Source organism: Sus scrofa, chromosome 6 (assembly GCF_054392235.1).
Source record: "Sus scrofa isolate SSC_HxYL_T2T_F1_AM1 chromosome 6, Sscrofa_HxYL_maternal_Yorkshire_Landrace_v2.0, whole genome shotgun sequence".
Taxonomy (NCBI): Eukaryota; Metazoa; Chordata; class Mammalia; order Artiodactyla; family Suidae; genus Sus; species Sus scrofa.
Window position 1 is genome coordinate 168,050,958 of NC_139388.1, and position 26,431 is coordinate 168,077,388.

The 26,431-nt window shown below is 56.8% G+C and overlaps 2 protein-coding genes across 2 annotated transcripts in view; one reads left to right on the plus strand and one right to left on the minus strand.

Moving 5' to 3' along the window:
• Positions 1-2,243: 2,243 nt before the first annotated feature.
• On the minus strand, positions 2,244-5,368 carry LOC146402983 (uncharacterized). Its single transcript, XM_084965725.1, has 3 exons — positions 4,267-5,368; positions 4,010-4,158; positions 2,244-3,394 (listed from the first exon to the last, which is right to left on the minus strand). Exons 1-2 carry the CDS (start codon positions 5,366-5,368, stop codon positions 4,052-4,054), a joined length of 1,209 nt encoding a protein of 402 aa, XP_084821851.1. The 3' UTR covers positions 2,244-3,394; positions 4,010-4,051.
• Positions 5,369-5,381: 13 nt separating this feature from the next.
• The window catches only part of TRABD2B (TraB domain containing 2B), a 214,683-nt gene continuing 193,633 nt past the window's right edge, over positions 5,382-26,431 (plus strand). The window contains exons 1-2 of the mRNA XM_021096678.2: positions 5,382-5,617; positions 7,901-8,461. Of these exons, the coding sequence (XP_020952337.1) occupies positions 5,516-5,617; positions 7,901-8,461 (663 nt within the window). The 5' untranslated portion in view covers positions 5,382-5,515. The remainder of the gene's footprint in view (positions 5,618-7,900; positions 8,462-26,431) is intronic.

Here is a 26,431-nt window from a genome sequence, read left to right on the forward strand (position 1 = left end):
GACCTTGGCAGACCTCCTCTCTCCCTAAGGCTGCTGCTCCGTCCGCCCCCATCTGTTTCCCAAAGCACCCTCTTTGCGGGTTCCTCTGTCTCTCTCCCTGGGTACCAAGCTCTGCAAGGGCAGAACTCTGGGCTGACTTCTCTGTGCCCTCATCCCCCACTGGACTGGACCTAGTAGAACTGTTTTCAGCGATGCCATCTAGTCCAGCAAGTCTAATCCTGTTGCACGTCTGTGATGCCGCGTGTATTTCCCCACTCCTGTGAGCAAATATCCTTTTTGGAATCATCTCAGCGTCAACATTTTTTTTCCCAGTTCTTTTTTGTTTGTTTTGTTTTTGTCTTTATTTTTTAATATTTATTTATTTACTTTTGTCTTTTCTAGGGCTGCACCCATGGCATATGGAGGTTCCTAGGCTAGGGGTCCCATCTGAGCTACAGCTGCCAGCCTACACCAGAGCCACAGCAATGCGGGATCCGAGCTGCGTCTGTGACCCCCACACCACAGCTCACAGCAACAGCGGATCCTTAACTCACTGAGCGAGGCCAGGGATCTAACCCGAAACCTCATGGTTCCTCGTCAGATTCATTAACCACTGAGCCACGACAGGAACTCCTGTTTTTGTCTTTTTAGGGCTGCACTCACAGCAGATGGAGGTTCCCAGGCTAGGGGTCGAATCAGAGCTACAGCTGCCAGCTTATGCCACAGCCATAGCAACACCAGATCCAAGCCACGTCTGCGATCGACGCTACAGCTCATAGCAACTCCAGATCCTTAACCTACTGAGCGGGGCGAGGGACTGAACCCTCATCCTCATGGATACTGGTCAGATTCGTTACCACTGAGCCACAGCAGGAACTTCTTTTTTCTGGTTCTTTCCACCATTCTAGACTCTGTTGGGCACTGCTGACCTCTGCGTGGTCCTAGGACCCTCTCGCCTTCTCTCCCAGCTTCAAGGACATTATGACCTTCGCCACCGAGGATTAATTTCCAACCCACAAGACAAGGATGGGAAGACAGAGCCCGGGGGTGGCGGAGCGCTCAGAACCTCTGGGATAGGGCTGGAGCTGGGAGTCAGGCCAGGCCAAGGCCACCAGAAAACGCCAGTGTGGCTCACGACCCAGGCCATGGCTCTCAGGCCCAGAGCCAAGCTTCTCCTTCGGTCCGGCCGAGCAGGGGGGCCCCCCATCTCCCCGCCTGAGAGACGCCCTTCGGCAAGACTGGGGCTCCTGGATCTGCTCAAGAGGCAGACTTTGTTGGTTTAGTTCCGCTCCAAGGCTTCTGTTCCTGCCCCGGCTGTTACAGCCTACAGATTCCTGGTGCCCATCTGATTCAACAACTTAATTAAAATGCAGTAAAAGGCAAGGGCGCCGGATGTGGCCGGGCAGAGCAGCAGGCGTCTGAGTCCACCGCCTGCCTCCTGAGCCCTGTGTCTCTTCCTGTCCCGCCTCCAGGGCGCTGGGCAGGTGCCGGCCATGCAACGCTGGTCTCCAGTGATGGGCTCAGAAGACCCTTAGAGGCATCTGCTCCGTGAGCTGTTCACCCTGACGACAGGGCCACTGAAGTCCAGCCAGGACAGCAGACCTACTGGAAGGCGCTCAGGGAGATGGTAGCCGAAGCCCGTGGAATCTCTAGGACTTGAAAACTGCTCATCAGGGGCTGCTTTCTGTACACCTGGTGGGAGGAAGACAATTCGAAAACACAGAAACCCTTGCGCCTGGGGCAGCACCCTCTCCTGGGGGGCTTCAAACTTTTTTTAGCGGCGGGGGGCAACTTTATGGAAATATAATTCATATACCATACAATTCACCTATTTAAACTATACAATTCAATGGTTTGGGGGACTGTGCAAGCACCACCACAATCAATACTACAATATTTTCATTATTCCCCAAAAAGACGCAGCCCTTTCAACCATGGTCCCCCAGTCTCACTATTCCTCCTGGCCCTAAGAGACCATTGAGCAACAATCTGCCTCTTAGAATTTGCTTATTCTGCACATTTCCTATAAATGGAATCATATTATATATGTCCTTTTTGTGACCGGCTTCTTAGACTGAGCCATACGGTGGCATATATCATTCTTTTTTTTTTTTTTTCTTTCTAGGGCCGCACCCATGGCATATGGAAGTTGCCAGGCTAGAGGGCCAATCAGGGCTGCAGCTGCCGGCCACAGCCACGGCAACGCCAGATCCGAGCTGTGTCTGCAACCTACACCACAGCTCCGGGCAACGCGGGATCCTTAATCTACTGCACGAGGCCAGAGATCAAACCCAAATCCTCAGGGATACCAGTCGGGGTCGTTTCCACTGAGGCACAACAGGAACTCCCAGTCTCAGTCTTTTTTATAGGTGGATAGTATTCCATCGGAGGAATACACCACACTGTATGTATCCACTCGTCGGCTGATGGACATGTGGGTTGGTTCTCCCATTTAGCCATTCTGAATAATGGTTCTATCCCTAGTCGTGCACAGCTTTTTGGGTGGACAGATGAGTTCTCTGGGACACGCGCCTCGGAGTGGAAAAACACATTTGCTCGCGCGTGTCGTTAACCACACCAGGAATCACACCGGTGGAGATCCTAAAGCATCGCCGCACACACTGACACGGAACAATAGTGAGGACAGGAAGCTGGATGAAGCGAGAGAGGCACAGAGAGGCTAGTTGTTCCCACCCTGGTCACACAGCTGTAGGAAAGGACCCTAGAGAAGGAAGTCACGGCTGGTGCTCGTGACTCATCAGCAACAAAACACTTACACTTTCAGGAAAACAAGCCCTGGAACATTTAAAAAATCACTCCCATGGTCATGTGCACCATCGCTTTAATTACACGGATCAGTTTTTAGTTTGATCAGGTCCTTTCCTGCCCACTCTCTGCCTGTGCCCTCTAGCTCCCCAGGAAGGCATCACACCCCCCTCTTGGTGGAATGAAATTCTCCCCTACCTCCCAGGGGTTCACCTCATCCTCACCCCAGGGAGTGGCGGCTCTGTAGGGACTTTGGGAACCCCGAGGAGTCGAGGCTCTTTAAAGCGCTCCTCTTTTGTCACTGCTGCAGTTCTCAGAGCTCCGGGGGTGGCTGGCATGGAGCCGCACTGTTCTCTCACACCATCCGGGCCCTGTGGCCTGATCTGTATCTGTCACCAGATGTGTGCATAGCAAAGGGTCCAGGTGGCTCTGACACCCGGCAGGTGCAACAAGATGAAATTGCCAACGTTCATGATCTCTGACCTGCAGGAACGGCCATCTCCCGTGGGTCACCGCCTTTCCTTCCGTGTTTCTCCCGAAGGCCCAGAGTCTGGGCTCCTGAAGCCCTTTGGCCCCTCCAGCCCAGCTGGTCTTCCTTGCCCAGCTTCTAGAGTGGCCTTTCTCCAGCGGCTCCGTCTGCACCCTGCATCTGGGAGGAGCGAGAAAGCCCTGAGCTGGGTCTCCGGGGACCTCTCCCCTCACTGCCCGGCTCCCCACTGATCTCTGCCTCCAGCTTGCCCCCTCCAGTCCAGGCCTCCCCAAAGCTCAGATGGGCTCCAGCCACCCTACTTCACATCTGGCAAAGATTCCCCACCACCTCGTATATACAAAGTACAAACCGCTGGTGTGGCCGGAAGACGCAACTTCAGCTCCTGCCACTGGCTCTGCGCTCCAGGCGGGCCTAAGAGCCAGCAGTCCCTTGCAGGCACCCACACTTTTCCCCTCCGCCTCAGCACCTGCTCCTTCCCTCGGCTACCCTGGGCTTAACCTTCCGGACCTCTCCCAGGGGCCTCCCCTGAGCCCCGGGGATGTGTGAGGAGCCCTTCCTCTGTGTTCCCACTTCCTGTCTCCTGGCACTTGTCATCCCTATTTTAATCGGCTTTTGCATGTCGGTCCCCCTGTGTCCCTGTCTCCAGGCTGTGGTCTCCCGACATCTACCTAATTCATCCTTCAGTCCCTGTTGTCAGGACAGGGAAAGTCAGTGAACGCTCCTCAACAGGACGAGGCAGTGGTGCCCAGGACTCCAGGCCCGTTTCCCACTTGCCAGAAATGCTCCCGAAGCTTGGGGCTTGCCTCTTGGCCTTTTCTAAGTGTCACTGCACTCTCCAGAGCGGAAAGAGGCTGGTTGTGCGATCTCTTCCGATTCGTACAGTCTCAGGAACTGGGATCCGAATCCTTCCCTTTCCGGGGTCCCTGGAAACAGAGGGGAGAGACTTGATTCAGTGGTAAGTCCCAAGGAATTTTGAGGAAGAGCATTTCGTTATTTTGTTTTAACGCAAGCAGGGTTTGCAGAACACCTACTGCGCGCACGCCGGTGTTTGGAAGAGCGGTGTGATACAAAGTCGTGAACCCCAGCTTCCCTGGCTTTGCCAGCCGGCCTGGGAATGCTTGCGCGCTCCTGCCCCTCTCCTCTCTCGCCGTTCCCTTCTCCTGGACCTGCCCAGCCGGCTCCCCAGGTCCGGACCAGCCCTCGTCCACCTCCTCCAAGGAGCAGCGAGCGGACCGAGGTCCGCCCTGCGGGGCCTCGGCCCGGGCGCCCTCTGGCGGCCGCGCGCGGAAGCTGCGGCCCGGCGGGAGCTGCCGAGGGAAAGGGGGAGGGCGGGCGAGGAGGAGGCGCGGGCAGGGGAGGAGAGGAAAAAGTTGCGCTGGGAAGTTTGGAAAGTTGGGAAGTGGCTGCTGCGGGCTTCGCCTCCCTCCGCGCGCGCGCGCGCGCGTGTGTGTGTGTGTGTGTGTGAGGGAGCGAGCGAGGGAGCAGGAGAGGAGCGAGCGAGCGCCTGCCATGCCCATCAGACCCCGCCTCGCCGCGCCCGGGCGCGGAGCTCGCCCCGACTCCCTGCGGTCCGGCCCGGCCCGGCGCGGCCCGGCGCGGCCCCGGCCCCCCGCCCCCCGCGCCGGGTCCTCCCCTCCCCCCGCCCCGGCGGCCCCAGCCCCCCGCCCGGCCCGGCTCCGCGCCGCTCTCCCGCCCTCCTCCCTCCCTCCCTCCCGGCCGCGGAGCAGCATGGCGGAGCCCGGGCAGCGGCCGCGCGGCCGCCCGCCGCCCCTCTGAGCCCGGCTCGGGGGGCCCCCCGGCGCCCCGGCCCCGACCCCCGCCCCCGCCGCGCCCGCCGCCGCACTTGTCCCGCCGCGCGCCCCCTGGAGCGCCGCGCACCCCTGGGAGCCTTGCGCGCCCCGGGTCCCCAGCGTAACCCCGGGACCCTGCGCACCCGCGGCGCTGGTACTGCCTCGGGAACCCCGCGCGCGCCTGGCCCGCGACGCTGCTCCGGGACCTCTGCGCGCTCTCCCAGCCCCCGGGCCCGGCCAACCGGGCTGCGCGCCCCGGTGAGGGGGCCCCGCCCCAGAGGGTCCCCCTGTTGCCACCGACGGAGCCCCGCCCCAGAGGGACCCCCAGGTCCGGCAGGGACATCCAGCCACGCCCCAGAGGGCTCCCGGCATCCCGCGTCCGGAGCCCCGCGCTCCAGAGGAACCTCGGTGCCCAGCCTCCGGGGGCTGCCTGCCCCGCTGAGGGGGCGCCGCCCAGGAGGGTCCCCCGCGCCCCGCGGGCCCCGGCAGGATGCACGCCGCGCTGGCGGGGCCGCTGCTCGCCGCCCTCCTCGCCACCGCCCGCGCCCGCCCGCAGCCCCCGGACGGAGGACAGTGCCGGCCGCCCGGATCGGTGAGCGAGCGCCCGCCCGGCCACTCTCCGGGCCCCCCGGCCACCCCGGCCCCGTGGGGGCGATGGTTTGGAGGGGGTCCCGCTCTCCGCGCCCACCTCGGCCCGAGCCGCTCCACCTCTGCTCGCCGGGCACTGCCTCTCTCTCGGGCGTCCTTCCTCCCAGGCTTCTGCCGCCCGGGGCTCCAGCTCGGAGCCGAGGTGGGGCGCGCCCTCTTCAGCTCCGGGTCCACACGCTGACCTTTCGGGCTCTCCCCAGCTTTCGGTCCTGCTTGGATCTTTCCTCTCTGTGCCCTTTCGGACACTCCTCTTTCTTACTTTTTTCCTGTTCTTATCCTCCGGTTCCTCTCTGCCCGCTTCTCCGTGGTTCTACCATCCCCTGCCCTCCTCTCCTCTGCCCCTTCCTCCCTCTCCCACACGACCGGCCCCTCGCAGGCTCCCCTCTCTCCCCTGCCCCCACCCCGGGGACCTAAGGCAAATTTTCTCCTTGGGGACTGCTGGCTCCCGCTCCTCTCACCCTCTCCAACCCAGGCCCCGCAACCTCCTGGCCCAAGTGCCCCCTCCCCCGTTCACAAAATGAGGAAGATTCCAGAGGAGACGAAAAGAAAGTGCCAGAACATGCTGGCCTAATATTTCCTTGGGGGCAGAGTAATTACTAGTTCTAATTTTCCTTCCAAACTAAAGAATCCCTGATTTCCCTCAGTCTCCCTCTCAAAGTGTAAATGCATGCCTTGAAACTAACCCTGAATTGGAGGCCAGGGAGCCGGAGAAGGTTCTGTAGGGTCCTCACTAGGCTGCCCAGTTAGTTGACCTTGGGCAAGGTGTGCCTCCGGTGTCCTGACTGGTGCAGAAGCCGGGAGCTCCGTGATGGGGAGCTCCCGTGGCGGACAGGGTGTTCAGAGCTGGTCTAGCTCCAGTGGGCTGGGCTTTACAAGTTTCAGTGGTTCATAAAGGAAGGTACTGTCCCCTTTCCCCACCCCCGACAGGCACTTTTCAGTATCAAGCAGAACGATTTGATGAGGTGACTTAGAGCTTGCAGCTGGTGGGTGGCAGTGGGCAGTCCAGGGGGTGTTCTGGATGGAAAATGACTTCGCCCAAAATGATGGTCCTTTCTCATGCTTTGTAACCCCTGGACCTAAGCTGGATCTAGGGAAAGGACCCATCCTCATGCACCTCCTTCCCCCCGACCCCCATGAGAGCTTAGGTGATGGCAGAGAATCAGGGTTGGAGACCAGGTACATCTTTGTAGGGGAGGAGCCTCCTGGAAAGCATGTACATTTCTTAGGACTAATTCCGTGGAATCTTTCCCTCCCAAGCCAGGGCCTTGAGACTTTACTTAGCCTGCAGGTTTTAAACCACTTTCTCATCTGTGGTTTCAGCTGATGGAGCAGAATAGCTGACACCCCAGCCCTGCCCTCCAAAAAGAAAACTGTATCCGCCCTGCCGAATGGGAAGTAGCTGTTTAAATAGGTGTGCTATTTTTAATAGGTGTTCTGCTTTCAAAGTGCTCTTGGCATGTATCTCCTAATGGTTGGATTTTAAAGTTATATGACTTCCTCCCTTCTTGCCAGAGCAGGACTCTGGGTCTCCCTCTCCCCACCCTCCACACGAAACACCACTGGTGAAGGTTTGACTTGGCCAGGCATGAATATTCTCAGGTGCCGTGGCAGTCCCTGGCACTCACGGTGAGAGCCAATCATAACGAGAGCTTCCTTCACGGCCTGCTCTTAGGCCTAAATTTACATGGATTGTGTTTTTCATTCTCCCAGCAACCCCTGAGGTAGCTGCTCTCAGCTCCCATTTGACAGGTGGGGAAACTGAGTCTGTGGAAGTGAAACAGTATACTTAAGGTCATACAGCTAAGACAGGGCAAAGCCAGGGTGTGGATGCAGGTCTTTCAGCGGGTCTTTCCGTTTCCAGAGCCCTTGATCTTTGCCACGGCCCGGGTAGGTCTCTGATGTCAGAACCCCATACACCTGCCCGATGTGTCCTTTTTTTTTTTTTTTTTTTTTCCTTTAGGGCCGCACCCACGGCACATGGAGGTTCCCAGGCCAGGGGTCAAATCGGAGCTGTAGCCGCCGGCCCGCGCCACAGCCACTGCAACGCTGGATCCTTAACCCGCTGAGCAAGGCCAGGGATCGAACCTGCATCCTCATGGATATGAGTCTACGAGTCAGATTCGTTTGGGCTGAGCCACAGCTAGACCTCCCCGCCCACCCTGTTCTAAGCCTGGCTCAGTGCAGCTGCCTCCAGCCTCACGGCCCTCCTTGGCCTCTCCCCCTGCAGCAGAGGGACCTGAACTCCTTCCTGTGGACGATTCGGCGCGACCCCCCGGCCTACCTGTTCGGTACCATCCACGTGCCCTACACCCGCGTCTGGGACTTCATCCCGGACAACTCCAAGGCGGCCTTCCAGGCCAGCGCCCGCGTCTACTTTGAGCTCGACCTGACGGACCCCTACACCATCTCGGCGCTGGCCAGCTGCCAGCTGCTGCCGCACGGCGAGAACCTGCAGGACGTTCTGCCCCGCGAGCTCTACTGGCGCCTGAAGCGCCACCTGGACTACGTGAAGCTGATGATGCCGTCGTGGATGACGCCGGCGCAGCGCGGCAAGGGGCTCTACGCCGACTACCTGTTCAACGCCATCGCCGGCAACTGGGAGCGCAAGAGGCCGGTGTGGGTGATGCTCATGGTGAACTCGCTCACCGAGACGGACGTGCGCTCCCGGGGCGTGCCCGTGCTCGACCTCTACCTGGCGCAGCAGGCGGAGAAGATGAAGAAGAGCACCGGGGCCGTGGAGCGCGTGGAGGAGCAGTGCCATCCGCTCAACGGGCTCAACTTCTCGCAGGTAGGCCCGCGGCGCCCTGCCCTGGGGCCCAGCCGCCGCCGCCGCCGCCGCGCCCGCGGCCTCGCCCCCGATGCTCCTTCTCCGCCGCCAGAGGCTGTCCTTCCCCGAAAAGGAAAGGTTTAGGGGGACGCCTTTGTGGGGGTCTGAGGGCAGAGCGGCCTGTGCTAGCATTGGGGTTTTGCTTCTGGGTGGAGGAGCTACCTGTTGGGGATGGATGCGTCCCACCTGCTTTGCTCGCTGGAGCATCTGAGGGATGAAAATCGAAGCGTTGCCAGTTTGCGCCCAGCTTTTCCCGAGGCCCTGGGGTCTTGAGAGCTGGTGGCCATTCCGAGGCTGTTGTGTGGGCACCGGCAGGCGGCCGTGTGCATGGACAGAGGACTCAGAGAGGGATCCGTGCTTTCTGGGGCTGGGCGGCCGGAGAGGTGCCGGTGGCCCCCACTTCCTGTGCTGAGGGTAAATGCGGCCGGATTTCCCCCGGCCTCTGCGAAGCTCCGAGTGACCCTTGGACTGCCTGCCTCGGCTGGGGGAAAGGCAGCAGGGATGGTTTGGGGGTTAATAATTCCAGAGACAAGTGTTCACTTAAAGGTTGACAGTTCTGATGTTTGAACCTCAGGCGTGGGGGCAGGGAGAAGGGAGGAGCTTAGGAGGTTTAAAGTCTCTGGTTGCCAGAGACCTGATCCAGCAAAATGTCATTAAAAGCCCTGTCTCCATGGGCAGAGGTCACTCACAACTCACTGGCCCCAAACTCAACTGAGACCCTGGGAACAATGAGTTCCCATCTGCGCCTTGAGACCGGGCTGTCAATCCTGGAATGAGGGCTTGGCGTCCGGGGCTGGTGGCTCCTTCGAGGAGGCCCCGAGTGAGGCGTGGGCCCCAAGATGTGCTCCTCCAGTAAGGAGAGTGCCCCATAAGTTGGCCAGACTAGAAACTCTGACACTGGAACCGGACCTGCTTGCTGCTCCGGGGATGTCGCAAGCGCCTCACCAGGGAAACAGGGGCAGAAACTGATCCCCCTTTGGAGACCTCTGGCTTTTGTTTTTCCAGGGGAAATGCAATCTTGTCCCTGGGGAGGTAAGAAGCCAGATTGATTTGCCGGCCAAATGAAAGGCGGGTTTGTCGGTTCTCCTGCTGGCTCTCCCATAATTGTGGAGTCCTTCCCCAGAGGGCCCTGGTGGCAGGAATATTGGGGCAGTTAGTCACGCCCCGCGGGGTTCTGACGACGCCTGACTCCTTCTCCACGGGGAAAAATCCTGTGCATTCTCTGGCCCAGTGCGGATTCCTCTGAACGTGGCGGCATCTCCCCCGAAGTGACTCTTCGCTTGCCGGCCTCCGACTCCCCAGCGCTCACCACCCATCTCATTTGGGGGGCAGGTTTGCAGGAGGCCTCACGTCTGGCCCCGATATCTTTCTTAGGCCTGGGGAGGCTGGGGGATCCCCTATCACTCTCAACACCCTCTTGGTACCCAGAGGTGTCCGACCAGAGCTGAAGGGAGCTCACAGACCCTCTGGTTAAAACAGCCCCCGCCTTTAATCTGCCTCTCTTAAGACCACAAAACTATCTTTCTCTGAGGTCCGGGAACACTGCTGTTCCCCCAAAGGACAGCTTCGGTAGGTTGAAAACATTTGCAGGAGACGCGCGTGAGGTTAGGCTTTAGGAAAAGTTCCTGAGAGCCCCTCGTCGGCCAGCCAGCAGCCCGCTGACAGTCTCCAAAGCCCACGTTTGAAGATCAAAGAGACTCAAATCTCTGGTTTCAAAACTGCACCCACCCCATCACCAGCCCGGGCCGGCTCTTAAAGCTGTTCTCGGGTCCAGCTCCTGGAGAGGCTGCAGGAAGCGAGTCCCGAACAAAAGAAAACAGGGCGCCTCTGGGCTCCCCGAGCTGCACACCCTTCACCACCTGCCAGAGTGCCTGACCCTGCCAATTTGTCCTGTTATCATTTCAGAGTGAGGTGATGAAATCTGTCCTCCACCCCCGTGGGCAGCCGTGGGCTAGCCGGGAAGGGAGAGATTCCAGAGCCTGGGCAGATGGGGTGGTTAGGGGTCCCCAATGCCAAAGTCAGAAATGCAACAGCCTTCTCGGCAAAATTGTATGCACGCGTGCACAGTTTGATATGAACATCTGTGATGCATTATTGTACCGAAATATCTGTTAAGTGCATCAGATTTTTTTTTTCTTTCCTCCCAGCATTGCTGTTATTGCAAAATAGTTTTTTTTTTTTGGAGGGGGGGAAGCAATGAGAGAGGAAGGTGGGAAAAAGAAGCCTTAACAGAGGGCGCCTTTTTGTGAAGGCCTGGGATTTTAATTGGTTTTAATTTTCATATTTCTCAAAAGTTTATATTTTCTTCTGGTCACATGGTCAGAAATACCACATTGTCCCTTGCTAAGTGGAGAAAGGAACCTCCATGGGCTGGAAGAACCACTGAAAAAGTGTCTTCCATCTTGGCCCCGCTTGAAAGATGAAGCATCTTGGCCCTCGTCTCTGATCTCAATATGAACTGAGGGTACGAGTCTCCACATCCCCATGAGTTTGCTGTGTGACCTTGAGCAAGTCACTTCCCCTCTCTGGGCCTCGTTTTTCCCATCTGTGAAGTGAGGCATCTGATTAAGGTCACTCTTCAAGCCACTCCAGCCCTGACATTTCATGGGATGATTATGATCAACTCCCCGTGTCAGGCACCCCGCACACTTTTCCATCCTGTTGGGATCTGACAACCCTCTGACTTTCTAAGGCAGGCCCAAGATCACGTGTCTCATAAGGCACAGAGCCAGTCTGCCCAGCTCTGCAGGAAGGATGCGCTTCCTCCATCCAGGTAGCCATTCCCGCAATTCTTCCTTCGCTCCTTTCTTCTGTTTCCTTGCTTCCTTTCAGGGCTAATGAGTTTACCGCTTTATTTCTTGGAGAATGTATACTTCTAGAGAAATTATTTCCTTTGGCTGTGTGGTTGGGGCAGGGGTGAGACAGGCAGGGCCTCTAAAGATTTGCCTGATGCCTTACAGACAGCTCAGCAGAGGGGGCTGAGAGATGAGAGACTTGCTTCTAGGTGCCAGTCCCAGCTCTGGCTCTGAAGCCAATGACTTTGCATAGGACTCTGGTGTTCCAGTCTATCCAGTGGGGCAGTTGTGACCAGCCTTTCACAACTGAGCTGGTTTGGTGAGGTCATGAGAAGACACTCCCGTGGGAGATTGTTGAGAGGGTAAAATGATCACCCAGAGGCAAGGCCTGTGCCTGGAAATGAGTCTGGGTGGCTTTAGGACAGGGAAGAGAAAGACTGCCTGGGTAGCAGCATCTCGGCCCTGCTGGCTTCTTCTCCCACAGCCTCGCCGCCGCTGGTGCTTTACTGAACAAAGCAAAGCTGGAGAAATGGGGGCGGTGGCAGTCCTGCCCTCAGGGGCCTGGGGATGCCTGAGCCTTGAGTCCAGGTCTTGTGACAATCTTGGGACCTGCAGCTTTCAGTCGGCTCTGCCAGCTGCCTCGGGGGACTGGTACCAGCCACCACAAGCACACTGAACTGATTAGGGGACCTCCTTTTCCTTCTAGGGGGCCCAGTTCCCCCCCCCCGCATTCCATACAGTGGAGGGTCTTGATGAGAACCCCTCCAGGTTCCGTGGCAAAAGAAGAAAACAAGGACCCCTGCCATTCTGTACTTGGCTGTGATTTCACTAACACGCCCACATTACCCATCTGAGCACTTGGGAGTGGCTACCAAGTGTGTCCAAAATGCTTGTAAAATTCTCCAGCCCCCTCTCTAGGGAGTTAGAAAACCCAGTCACTTACTGAGCTATGTCTCTGTCTAGGGCGCTGTGTGTAGGAAGCACATCACAGAGACGGGACAAGGCACACTTCCATTCTTCTTTTACAGACAGTAGATGAAGGCTTCAAGAGGTTAAGTCATTTGGTTGTGATTACGAAGCCAGGTCAGACAGTCTCAGGATTCAAACTCCAGTGTGTCTAATGTCAAAGTTCATGTTTTTCAAGATTCTGAGAGATGATGTAATTTTGTTTTTAATAGTCAGATGGCGTCATCTGGTGATGTGTGTGCGTTGGTGTCCTGCTAAAAAGAATATAATAAGAGATAAAAAGATACACAGAAAGCGATCATTGCAAAGTGCTGAAACGGATCTTCTCCTTGGCTGATTAATCCATTCTGAAGGTGATTCTGAAATAGGAGTTCCCAAGCGCGGGCCCAGCTTTCCAAGGATGCTTGTGAAGAGGGCACCCCTGATTCAGGCTCAGCCACGGTCGCTGCTGGATAAAGGGTCTGCTTAGCTCACAGTCAGAGATCCTGTATGTGCACCTGCAGGGACAATGTATGTTCCTGAGTGCTCAGCAGGTGTGTGGAGAGAGAATGAATGAATGAATGAGTGGTCAGAAGCCATGATACCATCATCCCTGCTTCCCTTCCTGCCGCCACCCGGCACTGTTGAAGGAATGAATGTCTGTATATGAAGAAACACGGCAGCAGCCCCAGTGAAGAGCCCTCCCTGAACTTGAACAGTGCAGGCCTTCCTGCAAGGACACCAGATGTGGAATCACGAGCCCGATTGAATACAAAGCAGGCTCTAGCCCTACCCGAGCGCTACCTTGCCCGTGACTTCGGGCTGGTCCTGGCCCTTTCGGTTGCCCCCTCTTTCCCAGCACTTGCCCGGAGGGCTGGTTCTGACTTCTGTGCGGCTCGTCGTCAGTCTCCGTGTCTTGGAGGCCCTGGGCCGCCCTGACACTTTGAGCCTGAGTTCTCCGCAGTCGAGAGGGCGGGCTGGCAGGCTTGCCTGTGGTTTTGGCGGGGAATCCCGCCGCCTCTCACCACCCTTCTGCTGAGCAGACTGGGCCCCAGCCCGACGTGGTCCAGTCGGCCCGACAGCCGCCCAGCCTCAGAGTCTTCCTGTCCTCAGGACCCCTTAGTCAGTTAGTGCTGGCAGTGGAGACCTGGGAACGGCCTCGATTTTGTCCCCCGGAGAGTTCATTGCCAAGCCAGCAAGAGTGGGTGTTATTAGACCCTTCTTACAGCTGTGGAAGTGGAGTCACGGGGCACCTGTGTGTTCGTCTCCCGTGTCCTGTCTCTGTACTTGGCACGGACAGCCTCGTCTTCTTTTCTCTTGCAGAACATACACCTCTCGCCTCCCACCCTCTGAGAATGACCATTCCCGAGACCCCTGTGCCCCTACCCACCTACCCCCACAGCCACAGCAGCACCAACCTTTGGTCCTCAAGTCCCCAGCCCTTGTCCCTACTTGGGGCTTTCCATCAGATCTCTGTGCCCTCCCCAGAGTGACGGGGTCAGACCACACCCCCAGGACCACGGGGCACTGCTAAGGACCTATGACCGTGCTGAGTCCTCCTTCCCCCAAGAAGTCACCTCCAGAGTGAGGGCCCCTTGGTCAGCATCGGCTCCAAGCACAGGCTGGCCTCACCTGTGCCTTTAACTCCAGATCCAGGCCTGGGAGCAGGCTGCTTCTGGCCCCACCTCCACACTGTGCTTCTGCAGCCTGCCGCCCAGCCCTGTGGACACAGTCCTGCACTGTGGTTGGGAGCTGTTCAGCACAGTGTGGAGGTCACTTGGGGGACCCCCCAGCGTCGACCCCCAGGCACGTGCACTCAGATTCTTCATGTGCCCAGAGAGCTATTTGCGAAGAGCCCCTGCCAGCACAGCAAGCTCTGTCCATTTTTTTTTCCTGACTTGGTTAACACAGATTTTAGTGTTTAACATATTATCCCAACGTGGCAGTTGCGGGGGACAAACGCAGAAGCAGGTGACGGGATGGCCTCGGTACCTCCATCAGAGGAGAGCGAGGCCGTAAAGCTGGAGGGGACCAAGATGTCATGAAATACTCCTGTCTCAGAATCAGAAGATCACACCATGAAGTCTGCCTGATTTACAGAATCTCTGGGACTCAGAGGCTCAGGGAATCTAAGAATGGTGAATTCTTAGAATAGTAGGCTCAGAGGCATTTTTGGACTTGAAGAATCTTCACGTCGTGAAATCCTAGCCCCTTAGCTTTGAAGACTTTTCAGCTCATACACACAGATTTCTAGCATATTAGCGCTGGAAGGGACCAGTACTCAGGAATTCCAGGAAGTCCCATCCGCAATCGCAGTGGTCTCCTCCCCGCAGCTCCCCGGCAGCTGATCGGATCCCAGGCCAAGAGAGAGAAAAGCCTGCACGGCAAAGCACTTTGTGACGAAGATAAAAAGGGGAGCGTGCCTTTGTTAATAGTTCCCATTTGGACATCTCTCAAAGCCAGCAAGAGGTCGCCTGGTAATGCAGCTTTCCAGGGGAGGAAACTGAAGAATGGGACGAGCCTGCAGCCTGCCAGCCGGGCTGCCGCGTGCTTTCCCCCTCGCGTTTGCTTCTACGTATGATCCACTTCCCTCCCTTTTATCTCCCATCCCTGGCTCTCTGTCCACCCACTTCATCCGCAGGCAGCCGGTGGCCCAGGCTTCAGCTTTGCTCAGCGACTGCCAAGCCGTCTGGCCGAGCAGCTTCTCCAGGATGCGCAGGCTTTTCAGTCCGCGCAGAGTATCCGCTGGAGCACAAAACGTGGCCCCAAACTTGGAAATGCCGTGGCCTGCACCGGGCCCCCTCCCTCTGCAGGAATTTCCTCCCTTTTCCTTCTCCTCCTGAGACCTGTGAGACATCTAAGGCTCACCTCCGTGCGAGCCTACCTCCACCAGGAAGTCTTCCCAGAATGCGCCTACCTCGACCCTGCTTGGGAAGACTTGGTGCAAGGCTTTCCTTGATGACCCCGCCACGTCTGTTCTTCCCCCCCTCTGTGGAATTTTGTGTGGCGTTTTATGTGATATGCTTTCCACTTGGTTTCTTTTCCTTTCTGGTATAATTATTACCGCGGCCGTCTTTTCTTTCCTAATTGACCCGGCTTTAAACCTAACTCCGAATACGCTCACAGTTGATTATAAAAATGGGACTGGGTGTGTCTGAGTTCCGAAGCTGGGGCTTTGTGGTGTACCCCGCGGTTGGGGTGTTGGGGGCTCTGGATGCTAACAGGGGGCTGCCTCTTGGCCTCTGTATTCACAGAAAGCCCCCCAGTTCCCACCTGAGACACGGAGGCCGTTCAGTGCTGTCTCTGGCCCGTGGGCTGAGGATATTGTGACATCTCCGCGTCACCGCTGGGTCTCTCTCTCTCTCTCTGTCCTGAAACACTTTGTTGGTTTTCTTCTTCATCTGTTCCTTGCAAAAGCCTCTTTCTTTCCTCCTCTTTTTCTACCCAGAGTTCATGGGAGCCTCTCCGGAGTCACCCCACCCACCCTCCCACCTTATTTTCATTTTAAAATGCTTAATTGTACCCATTATTCGCCACTGTGTTTGGGGCGCCAATACGGCTGAGCGCTTCGAGTTTTCTCTTCCCTCTCACACAGGGTCCTCGGCCCTCGGTCAGGCCTCCACGCCTTTGCTTATACTGTTCCCTCTACCCGGAAGCCCTTCCCAGTTTTCACTGTCTGCCCACCTCTTACTCCCCTGAGGCGGTCAAGGTTCCTGAGCGCCGTCATTTCACAAGCCTGGACTCTTCAAGCCAATGACCCTTTATAACCAGACTTTCGTCCATGGTCACCAGACTGGAATGTCCCCTCTGGGCTGATACCACGTGATCAGAACTGATCGGGCAGTTTGAGTTTAGGTGGCATGACGTGATTGGCTTTGAGCTTTCTTTTCTTTTTCAATTTTTTTTTTTATGGAGGCTTAATTGACATAACATGATATAGAGATTGAGAGAAGAGCTGGCCATGCGGTGGCGGTGGCGGTGGCGGTGGCGGTGACGCGGCACTACTCCCGTCATGAGGACCCCGCCTTCCTACCTCCTCTAAACCTAACTACCTCATAAAGTTTCCATTTCCAAACGCTCTCCTAGCGGAGGCGAGGGCTTCAACACGTGGATGGAGCGGCACATTCAGACCGTAACAGTGGGTGGGTTGTTGGGGGCCACCCTGAGTGCTCGGGGACCCGTGAGCGAAGCCAGAAGGTCATCAGACTGGGCCCAGACGAGTCAGAGCCCTGGACCATCTCTGGGTGATGTCCCGGAGCTCTGGGCCCCGTGTAGTCGCTCCGGGGGCACCCGTGCCAGCCTGTGCTCCTCCCCTGACTAGGCAAGGCGGCTTCAGTTTCCTTGGGGGAACCTGCGGGCTTTCGGGCCGGTACCAGCCCCGCCTCCGCCGCAGTGCCGAGTCCCGTCATCCTTTCGTCTTGGGTTCTCCCGCTTCTCCCCATCGGGTTGGCAAGAGCAGGGAAGGCATTTGAGCTTAGTTCTCATTGGCTCTTCCCTTGTGCACCTGTGTTCTCTGCATAAAGCCCCCCCCCCCCATTCAAAGGAACACCCTGGTCTGATTCAACCTTCAGAACCAAGACTTAGTCTTTATTCACATAGCACAGCGCAGACTCGGCTCAGAAGCCCCCCCAGAACACCTCCCAGCAGCAGGGCCCAGGTCAGGCCAGAGTTCCTCCAGGGCCCAGCATCATTGCTCCTTGGGAGGGCTGGTCGCCTGGGGCTAGTTCCCTAACCTTCCTGCTGCCTCAGGTTCCTATCTGTCCAGTTCATCTGATTATCGTGAGGCTTCACTGATCAGTGTAAAGTGCCAGACAAACACACCACCCATACTTATCACAACAGCATCAGCGGATAATTTTTGAAGAAATGTTTCTTAGTTCCCACTGTGTGCTGGGCACTGGGGTCTGTGCTGGAGATAGAAAAGTGAGCAAGAACGGCGCCCAGGGGGCTTGCCTCCGGGATGGAGAGGGGAAGGAGCTATGCCTTCAAGGGCCGGGAGAGGGGTGGCCAGGGCAGGGGCGGCGTGTGTTGTGGGAGCACTCACTTCCCAGCCCTGCCCACCTCCAGCTGGCTTTGCTGGGGCTGCTTGGCCCTGCAGCCGCCTCTCAGGAGGGTATTCTGTGAGCGAAAGTGCACGTGTCGGAGAAGAGCAGCCCCGCCCACTCCTGGCCAGGCGGGGGCAGGGACTGCCCAGGCGACAGGAGCCACCAGAGCGACAGGAGGAGCGGGCTGGCGCCTCCGGGCGAGCCACACCCCTGTCCCGCGGCCCTGCCCAAGGAGGCCAAAGTGCAAAGATAAAAGGCCAGGCCTTTCCCGTTTCCTTTTCTTCTGTTTGAAGGCTTACCTGCTTTCTCCCTGCGATGGTTATCCGGTTATCCGTAAAGTCTCCTGACCGCTTTTATCTCCTGCGACTTTAGTGTGCCTTCTAGGCCATCCGTCCTTCAACTCCCACTGGAACACCCGTTTTAGAAGGGAAGATGCGGGCAGAGACGGCCTTTGGGAAATCTGCTCCTCTTTAGCCCAGATCCACGCGGTTTCCCTTTCAATGCCAGGCCTTGAGTTTGAGGAGAGACAAAAGCCTAATTGACGGTGGGTGAGGATTCCAACCATTTGCATCACGGTTTGCAGTGTCTACAGCCTTTTCCTCCCAGCCCCACCCCCCAGGAGGACACCTAGAAGGGGGCCAGACCCATTTCCTGCCCTCCCAGGCCTTGTTCCCTGTTGGGACTCCAGCTAGGTGGCCCTGGTGTGTATTGGATGCCTGGATCTTTTTGAGCTCCCTCTCTCGGGGCTGAGATGCAGCTTGAAGAGCTGTGGATTGGCTGCGGATGGGTGAACTGAATCACTCTAGGACCTCAGGGGTGATAATGACATCGCCGTGCTTGACCTTGACTGAGTGTTTAGTTGGGCCAGCACTGCAGCGCCCCCACACCAAGGCCCGCTGGTGGTCTTGCAGGTGATTTTATATTACTCTGCTTCCATTGGTGGTGTAGTTTTGTGTAGAGGGTAGTGGGAAAGGAAGGCAGGATTCTTGGTGGAGACCTTGCAGGCTGAACAGGACCAGAGCCCCTGGAGACGAGACTGGGCCAGGAGCGAAGGAGACTCTTAGGCAGAAGTGCGGGACGGGAAATGCAGGCGGTTTGCAGAGAGGAGTCTTTCCACCTTCCCTCCGCTGACTATTCTCGCTCCTTCTCCTCGCCCGCTCCCAAGACAGCTGTTGTTGTTTAGTGCCTGTTCTGTGCTAGGCCTTGGGCTTATCACACCAAATGCCTAAAGCAACCCTGATAGGTAAGCATTATTGCCCCCATTTTAAGGAAATTGAGGCTAAGTACGTTGTGCAAAAGGATGAAGCCAGGATTTCTACTTAGATCTTTGGTACCTTAAGAGAACGACGGGATTGGAGGTGGAATTCCAGCTCCACCACTTTGGCTGGCTGATCGAGGGTCTGTTTCCACGTCTGAGAAACTGGGGCTCGCAAGGATGCCTGCCTCCTGGCGTGTCGCGAGGAGGAAACGCGGTCATGCCCGCAAACCGCGTTGCTGAGTGCCTGGCACACGCTCAGAGGTAATGAATGTTAATTGTGGTGGTTTAAGTCACGGTCATTTTAATTGTTGTTATTGGCCCATTTTCACACTCTCTGTGTCTTGAGGTGAAGCCTGTTCCAGAGAGAAGATGGTTCTGGATCCTTTAGTCCCTCACGCGCTGAGCGTCGCACAGAGCGGGGCGGGTGCTCAGCCTGATTGAAACCGGGTGGCTTGACACGCCGGAGCGTGGTCATTTTTTTCTGACCATCTGGCCACCCTCATTGTAGCTCGGCTTCTCTGTGATCTCCCACTGCTGCCTGCAGTGGGGACACAGCAAAAGGAGGGAGAGAAAAGTTTGGGCTGGAGACCCCGCCTTGACGCCCGGCCCTGCCACGGGTTAGACCCGTGCGGGACCTGGGGCGATGCCCTCTCTGAGAGTCCTTTTCCTCTGCGGCACGGGTGGGTGTTAATGGCAGTGACTCAGAGCGATGGGGAGGGTCGGGGGCGAAGCCTGCGAAGGACTTTATTAGCCCTTCAGTGCGCTGTTCTTCGTGGTACTCGGGAGGCCAGTGTTTTTCCCCTCTTCTCTTTTTCCCAAAGAGAAATCCCGGGTATGCACTCAGTGAATTGGATTAGTTGTTATGAAACTGTTCCCCCTTCCTTCCTTCATTTGTTTGCCAAGCACTCCTGGGACCTGACTGCCCCCGGTTAGTTCCAGGTCATGAACCTGGGGCTGGTGAGGAAGGGAGGGGTGGGGGAGACCCCCCCCCCCAGAGAGGCGCTTCAAGGCAGAGTGACAGGAATGGGCTTGGGTCACTTCCATGTATTGCCCCGCTGAATCCTCACCACAGTCGCTCGGGTACACGTTATTATTCAACCCCGTTTTACAGGTGGGGAAACCGAGGCACAGAGAGGTTATTTCGCTTACCTGAGGTCACATAGCCGGGGAGGCGAGGAGCTAGACTTCACACCCAGGACGTCTGGCTGCAGAGCCTGTGCTCTGTCTATGAAAAGGGGCTGAGATCTGACGGGGGATTGGGGGCCCATGGGATGGGCTCGGGCTCTTCTTCGTAGACTTCTGATGTTCCCTCCTGAGGACGGCTGCCCCTTCAGGAAGGAGTGAACGACCTAGGCTGAGGAGGGGTGCGAGGGAGGGATCGCGAGCAGAAGCTCCCCTTGGCAGGCGGAGGAATGGCAGGGCAGGCCGAGGGCCCAATGGAAGCAGAGGCAATGAATTTGCAGCCGCATCAGTCTACACGGCTGCATCGCTTCTTGGCGTAGTTCTCCGAGGCAGGTGCCAGGGGTGGGAAAGTGTGACGGAGGGCCCGCCCCACCCCCGAGGCCTGAGGAGCCCCTGCTGGACGGAGCAGCCTCTTGTACCTGCCAGCTGGGGTTGAGCACTGACCCTGAGACCCACCTCAAAGCCGTTGGGGCTTTGCAGGCACTCAGTCAGGTCCTCGGGAGGCCAGACAGATGCTACCGAGATGCAGAAGACGGCATCCTTGCTGATCCTGGCATCCTCTTTGCTGGTGAGGATGCTTGTTCTATGCAATAGACAGACCTCCTCTCCTTATAAGTATCTGGCTGGGCCAGGTACTCATACCCATTCTCATGCTGTACTCGGCACTGTAACGCCACCTGAGCTCAAGACTGAAGGGCAAATGGGTGTTCCGTGGATTTGGGAGGATGCACGAGGTATGTGGTGGGGGCTGATGATGGGACTGGTTCAGGCTGAGGGGCCGTCCTTTCTCCGAACCCTGCTTACGCATGGACAGTGCTTGCTGGAAGAAGAGACCAGGGCACTGGCCACAGAGGCTCACGGCCACGTGGCGGGGGGCTCGTAAGCCATGTGCAGAAGTTTGGGCATGATCCTGGGTGCGCTGAGGGACCACTGCCCCCCCTCCTGTGTCCTGCAACTCGTTCATTTGGCAAAGCTGGAGCATCTCACGCAGGCTTGCTGGGAAATTCTCCAGCGCCTTGGCTTGAGGAAGGAGCTGCCTGGGAGGGTCTTTCCCCTGGGGAGACCCAGGATGCTGTCACTGCTGGGCCAGGGGAGAAGGACTCTCAGCTTCTGACACAGGAACATGGGGGCGTTTTCTCCTAGAAACTGGATCATAAAAATCATCGCGCGTCTGAATGCGGCTCCGAGTTAAAGATCAGCCTTTGGTGAGTGAGCCTGAGGCCTGGTCATGATTTCTGAAATAGCGACTGTAGGATAACATGGCCCTGCTTTCCGCGTGCCCTGTTTGATGGCAGATGTGGGAGGCTCCCACCTGAATGTGGAAGTGGGCTGAGGCAAGTGGCTCCCGAGTGCTTCCCAAGAGGAATCGGGGTGGCAGGATCCGTGGTTTGTAAATGGTCCATAAATCGGAGCGCCCTGGGTGAGGCGTCTGGTGAAAGGAGCCCCCGTGACGGTTGTAAGAGTGCTTGGCAACCCACAGGCGGCTTCCTAAGCTGCTCCGACGTCCCTGGAAAAGGCCGTTTTTTAATGTGTGGTCTGTCTTTCGTGCGTGTACGTGTGTCTCCTCCATAGAAGGAAGCTCTTTGAGGGCAGGGACCTCATCTGATGAGCTGGCCGGGCTGGCCTCGGGCCTGGCTGCAGGCACACACACCCACGAGCGCTGTGGGTCGCCGGAAGAGGACCGGCTCTGTCTACGCATCATTGCCTGATTGTCCGGGTGGAAAACGGAGGGTCCCCGACCGCTCCTGCTTTGTTCCCAGATTCCCAGATGTTTGCTTCCGGGAGGTCAAACATCCAGACAGCCACCCCCGTGTCCCGCGGTGGCACCCAGGTGTTCGGCTTTGGTGGCTTTGCTCCGCCTGAGCCCCTTCTCAGCCCTGGACTCCGGCCGCCCCAGGCGGGCCATGCTTTCCCGCTGAGCCTTTCTTTTCCGGGGATGGAGGCATCTTCCCAGCCCTCTCCCCAGCCCCCTTCCTCACGCTTCTGTCTTTTTTCCAGGATGCGGATCGGAGCTTCTGTTTGCTGGTCATTCCCTGATCCTCACACGATATAAATGAAAGCTGCTAACACGGATATAAATTCAAACCATGTGTGGGCACTGGGGAAGCGAGGGGTCATCAGGGGTGGCGGGGTGAGGTGGCGTCAGCTCTGAGGGCACCCGAGCTGACTTGCGTGTGAGCAAAGCGAGTCTCCCAAGTCGCAAACAGCCCGGGTCTCTCCTCGTCGCCCGGATTCAGAGGCATTTAATAGGAACACACGCTCTCTGTCTCTTGCAAACACAGTGAGACTCTCTCCGCGAGCTGACCTAAATTCTCGGCATTTTCATCTTTGGGAAAGCCAGCCGGTCCTTCTGGCGGGGAGACCGCAGGCGGTGGGGGCCGGTGGGGTGGGTCGCCCTCGTCCTGGCTTTGGCAGTCGGTGTGGCAGTCTGGCTTTGCAAAGGGCTCCCTTTTCATCTCTCTTTGGCCTTCGAGCAAAGGGGTCGGGTGGCGGTTCTCACCCTTGTCCCGTTGAGGGACACGAAACCCAGAGACATATGTCGACTTGGCCAAGGTGGCGCGTCAGGTCCGGCTGAGCCGGGACACCCTGCTCTCCTCCCTTTGTCGTGAATGGTCCTTCTGTCCTCCCTCGCTTGGAAGCCCAGGGACGTCCTCGTGGACCCTCCTGTGTCTCCTCGTGTCCTCTACCTCCCATTGCCTCCTGGAGCCTGGCCTTCCTCTGGGTCTCTGCTTCCTCTGTTTTTTCTTTTTTTTCTTATTTTAATTTTAATTATTATTTTTTTAATTCAGGCCATTCTTGTGTTTAGGAAAGTGTCTGAGGGAAGGAACCAGACAGCCATGGGTTGGGGCTTCCTGCGCGACGAGTTCCTTTTCTGAGCCTCAGTTTCCGGCTTCGCTTAAATGGGGATAAGAGCACCCACCCGCTTACAGGGCTGCGAGGATTAAATGGAGCTGCTGGGTGTGGAACTGTCCAGCCTGCTCCACCCCGCTTTCCTTCAACTCTGCACTCTTCACGTGGCCTCCGAATTAGTGTGTTGGAAAGCGATTGAGCCTGAAAATGGCACACAGCTAAATATACTGCGTATACCATGCAGACACACACACAGGCGGGGACATGCAAAAGTGGCTGCGTCCGAGCCACATCAGTGGCTTGTGTCGATTTCACTTTCCTGGTTTTGACATTGAAACTCTCCTTACGTGAGATGTCACCATTGGGAAAGCTGGGTGAAGGGTACTCTTTCTTACAACTGCATGAACATCTGCAATTATCTCACAATAAGCAGTTTAATGAAAACAATGACTTAACCTTCCCAACGTGCTCATCCTTCTGCGCCGACTCCGAACTCGGTACTGCAAGGGGGCCCCGGCCCGCGCTCCTGGACACGAAAGAAAAAGCCCTCCCTCCCCCAGGTCTTTGCTCAGAGGTGGTCTCCCTGTGACACTGTTGAAGATGGCAGATGGCCCCCTTGAACTTCCTGTCTTTCTTCCCCGCCTCACCCGTTGGCATATAGTCTGTTTGACTTGTTTTGTTTGTTGTCCTTGACTGACTCACTGGAGTGTCAGCTCCACGTCTGTGGTATCTGTATCCCCAGCACCTACAACGTGCCTGGCCTGTCCTCAGCACCCAGCTCATGTTTATGGAGTGACTGAGAGGTGACAGACGAGAAACAAGTCAGGACGGGAAGCGTAGAGGGAAAGAAGGCAGAGGAAGGGGTGGTGAGATGGTAGAGGAAATGCCTTTTGTTTGTTTGGTTTTGGGTTTTTTGCCTTTTTGCCATTTCTAGGGCCGCTTCTGCGGCCTATGGAGGTTCCCAGGCTAGGGGTCGAATCGGAGCTGTAGCCGCCAGCCTACGCCAGAGCCACAGCAACGCAGGATCCGAGCCGCGTCTGCGACCTACACCACAGCTCACGGCAACGCCGGATCCTCAACCCACTGAGCCCTTAACCCGCTGAGCGAGGCCAGGGATCAAACCTGCAACCTCATGGTTCCTAGTCGGATTCGTTAACCAGTGAGCCATGACGGGAACTCCAGGAAAATATCGTTTTGATTGTATATTTTTCTGCAAACCTTGTAGCCTCCCTAATGTGTGAGGGGTAAAGTCCTGGCTTCCTAGTCTGTGATCCACTCATTCATTCCCTCCCTTTTATTCATTTTCTAGATGCTTCTTTAAGCCATTCCTGTGTGCAGGGCCTCTAGAGCAGGCTGAGAGGAGGCAGAGAAGGATCTTGCCCCCCGGGAGGCCTGCAGGTGGGTAGGAGAGATGGGGCAGGAACCCAGGCAGCAAGTGGCAAGGAAAAATAAGGCTGGTGTGAGCCAGACAGGGGGGCGGGGGCGGTGAAGTGCTGAGGAGGGAGCTCTCACTTGTGGCCAGGGTGCGAGGGGGAGGCTTCATGGAGGAGATGCTGATGCCGAGCCTTAGAAGTCTGGGAGGGTGTCCAGGCTGCTCCTGGTCCAGCCTCAGCTCAGCATACCAACTTCCTCTTTTCTGCTCCCCTTGCCCCGGGACCCCGAAACTATTCAGACAGCTCTCTGCACCTGGGTCCAGACACCCTGACTCTGCTTGTTCTGTGAGCCTTGCCTTCTCTTCATCTCTCTGAATCTTGGTTCCTCTTCCAGTTCCAGCCTGGCCCTTCCTGCAGGAAGGCTTCCTTGGTTGCCTTAGTTCCGAAGATCTGTCTTCTCTGAACAGCGGTGCCATTTGTAGTCTGTGTGTCCCGTTTGACCCCTTGGAAGAGAGGGGTCCAGCTTCACTGTGTTGGGACTTGAACTCATATCTAGGACAGGATCTGGCTCTTAAGCTGAACTTGGGCTTGAGTGCCCAGTAGGACCTAAACAGTGCTTGTGGCTACGGGAGACTGGAGAGCCCTGGAAAGATGTGATGCATCTTCAAAGAGGGCAGGATTCGTGCATTTTGTCACTGACCCAGACTCTCCTCATTTTGAACCACGAGAAGTCCCGTTAGGAGAGGGGCCGAGTCTGCCTTTGCAGTGTTTGCACGGATGCTGTTAGCACACCGATGCTGCAAACAGAGCAGCTTAACAGACTCCGAACTTGTTCTCTTCCCCGGCATCGTACCGGAGCCCCGGCTCAGCGAATTCTTTTTTTTTTTTTTTTTGTCTTTTGTCTTTTTGTCTTTTGTTGTTGTTGTTGTTGTTGCTATTTCTTGGGCCGCTCCCGCGGCATATGGAGGTTCCCAGGCTAGGGGTTGAATCGGAGCTGTGGCCACCAGCCTACGCCAGAGCCACAGCAACTCGGGATCGGAGCCGAGTCTGCAACCTACACCACAGCTCACGGCAACGCCAGATCATTAACCCACTGAGCAAGGGCAGGGACCGAACCCGCAACCTCACGGTTCCTAGTCGGATTCGTTAACCACTGCGCCACGACGGGAACTCCCTCAGCGAATTCTTACAGAAAGACACCAGGGTATCCGTGCGGCATCTCCTGCTGTACAGTCACTCACCTCACAGATGTGGCTTTAAAAGAAGTGTTTAACTTCGTGGGCCGTTTCTGCTTTGCGGCATTATTGAGACACTCGTACAGAGCCTTCCCTGGGTCCCTGCTGTTGACCTGTCTCCTAAGTCCAGTACCTTTCGCACCGTGAACACACCAGTATCAACACGCCATTAGCTGAAGTCCATCCTTTGTTTGGATTTTCGGTTGCCCCCTGATGTCCTTTTTCCCTCCCAGGTTCCCAGTGGCATTTGCTTGTCATCTCTCCTTTCATTCCTTTTGGCTGTGACAGTTTCTCAGATTGTCCTTCTTTTTGAGCTTGGCCTTGAGTCCTCCTCAGATGCTTGTCCCCCAGTTGGGATTCGTTTTGGTGTTTTTCTTATGATTAGACTGGGGTTAAGCGTTTGGGGGAGGAAGGCCGGGGAGAAGGGCCACATTTCTCATCTCTTATCGGGGCATTTACTAGTCCTGACCTGTCACAGGTGCCCGTCACCTTGGCCACTTGGCTGAGGCACCGTTTGCCAGGTTTCGCCACCAAAAATTTCTCCTTTCTGCCGTGTTTCTGTACCATATACCCTTTGGAGAGACGTCCCCGTGAGCAGCCCAGACCTAAGGCGTGGGGAGCGTGGCTCCCCTTCCACCCGTGTGTTTGGACTGCTTGCTCGGAGCTGGGCACTGGTACAGATGCTGGCAGTATAGCCGTGAACTTCAAGACGGAAAGGATTCTTTTCCTACATGGAACTTTCATTTGAGTGAGGGTTTACCAGTGAATAAATAAATGATTTTAGAGCATAATAAGGGGTATAAAGGAAAAAATCCAGTGGGCAGAGAAGGCCCTGGGAGCTAGGGGGTAGCCGGGAGGAGGAACAGCTGCTCGAGTCCTTGGGTTTTCGGGAGAAGGCATCTTTTGAGCTGCGTCGAGAGGGGTGAGGAGGAGGCAGCCATGAGTGCCTGGGAAAGCGGGCTCTGGGCAGAAGACGCAGCAGATGCCAAGGCCCTGAGGCCTGTTCAAGGAGCAGAAAGGCGGTCGTGACCAGAGGCCTGCGTGTCCCTGACGGTGTCAGGAGATGGAGCAGAGAGGAGGTGGGGTGAGATCCAGCGAGGCCTACAGGTCATAGGAAGGCCTTTGGATTTTATTCCAACCGTGGAGGCCATTGGCTCGAAGCAGGGGAGGTCTGATTTGCTTTTATATATGAAGGATGGCTTCGGGCGTGGTGTGCAGAATGAGCTCTCCGGGGGGTGAGGGTGGAGG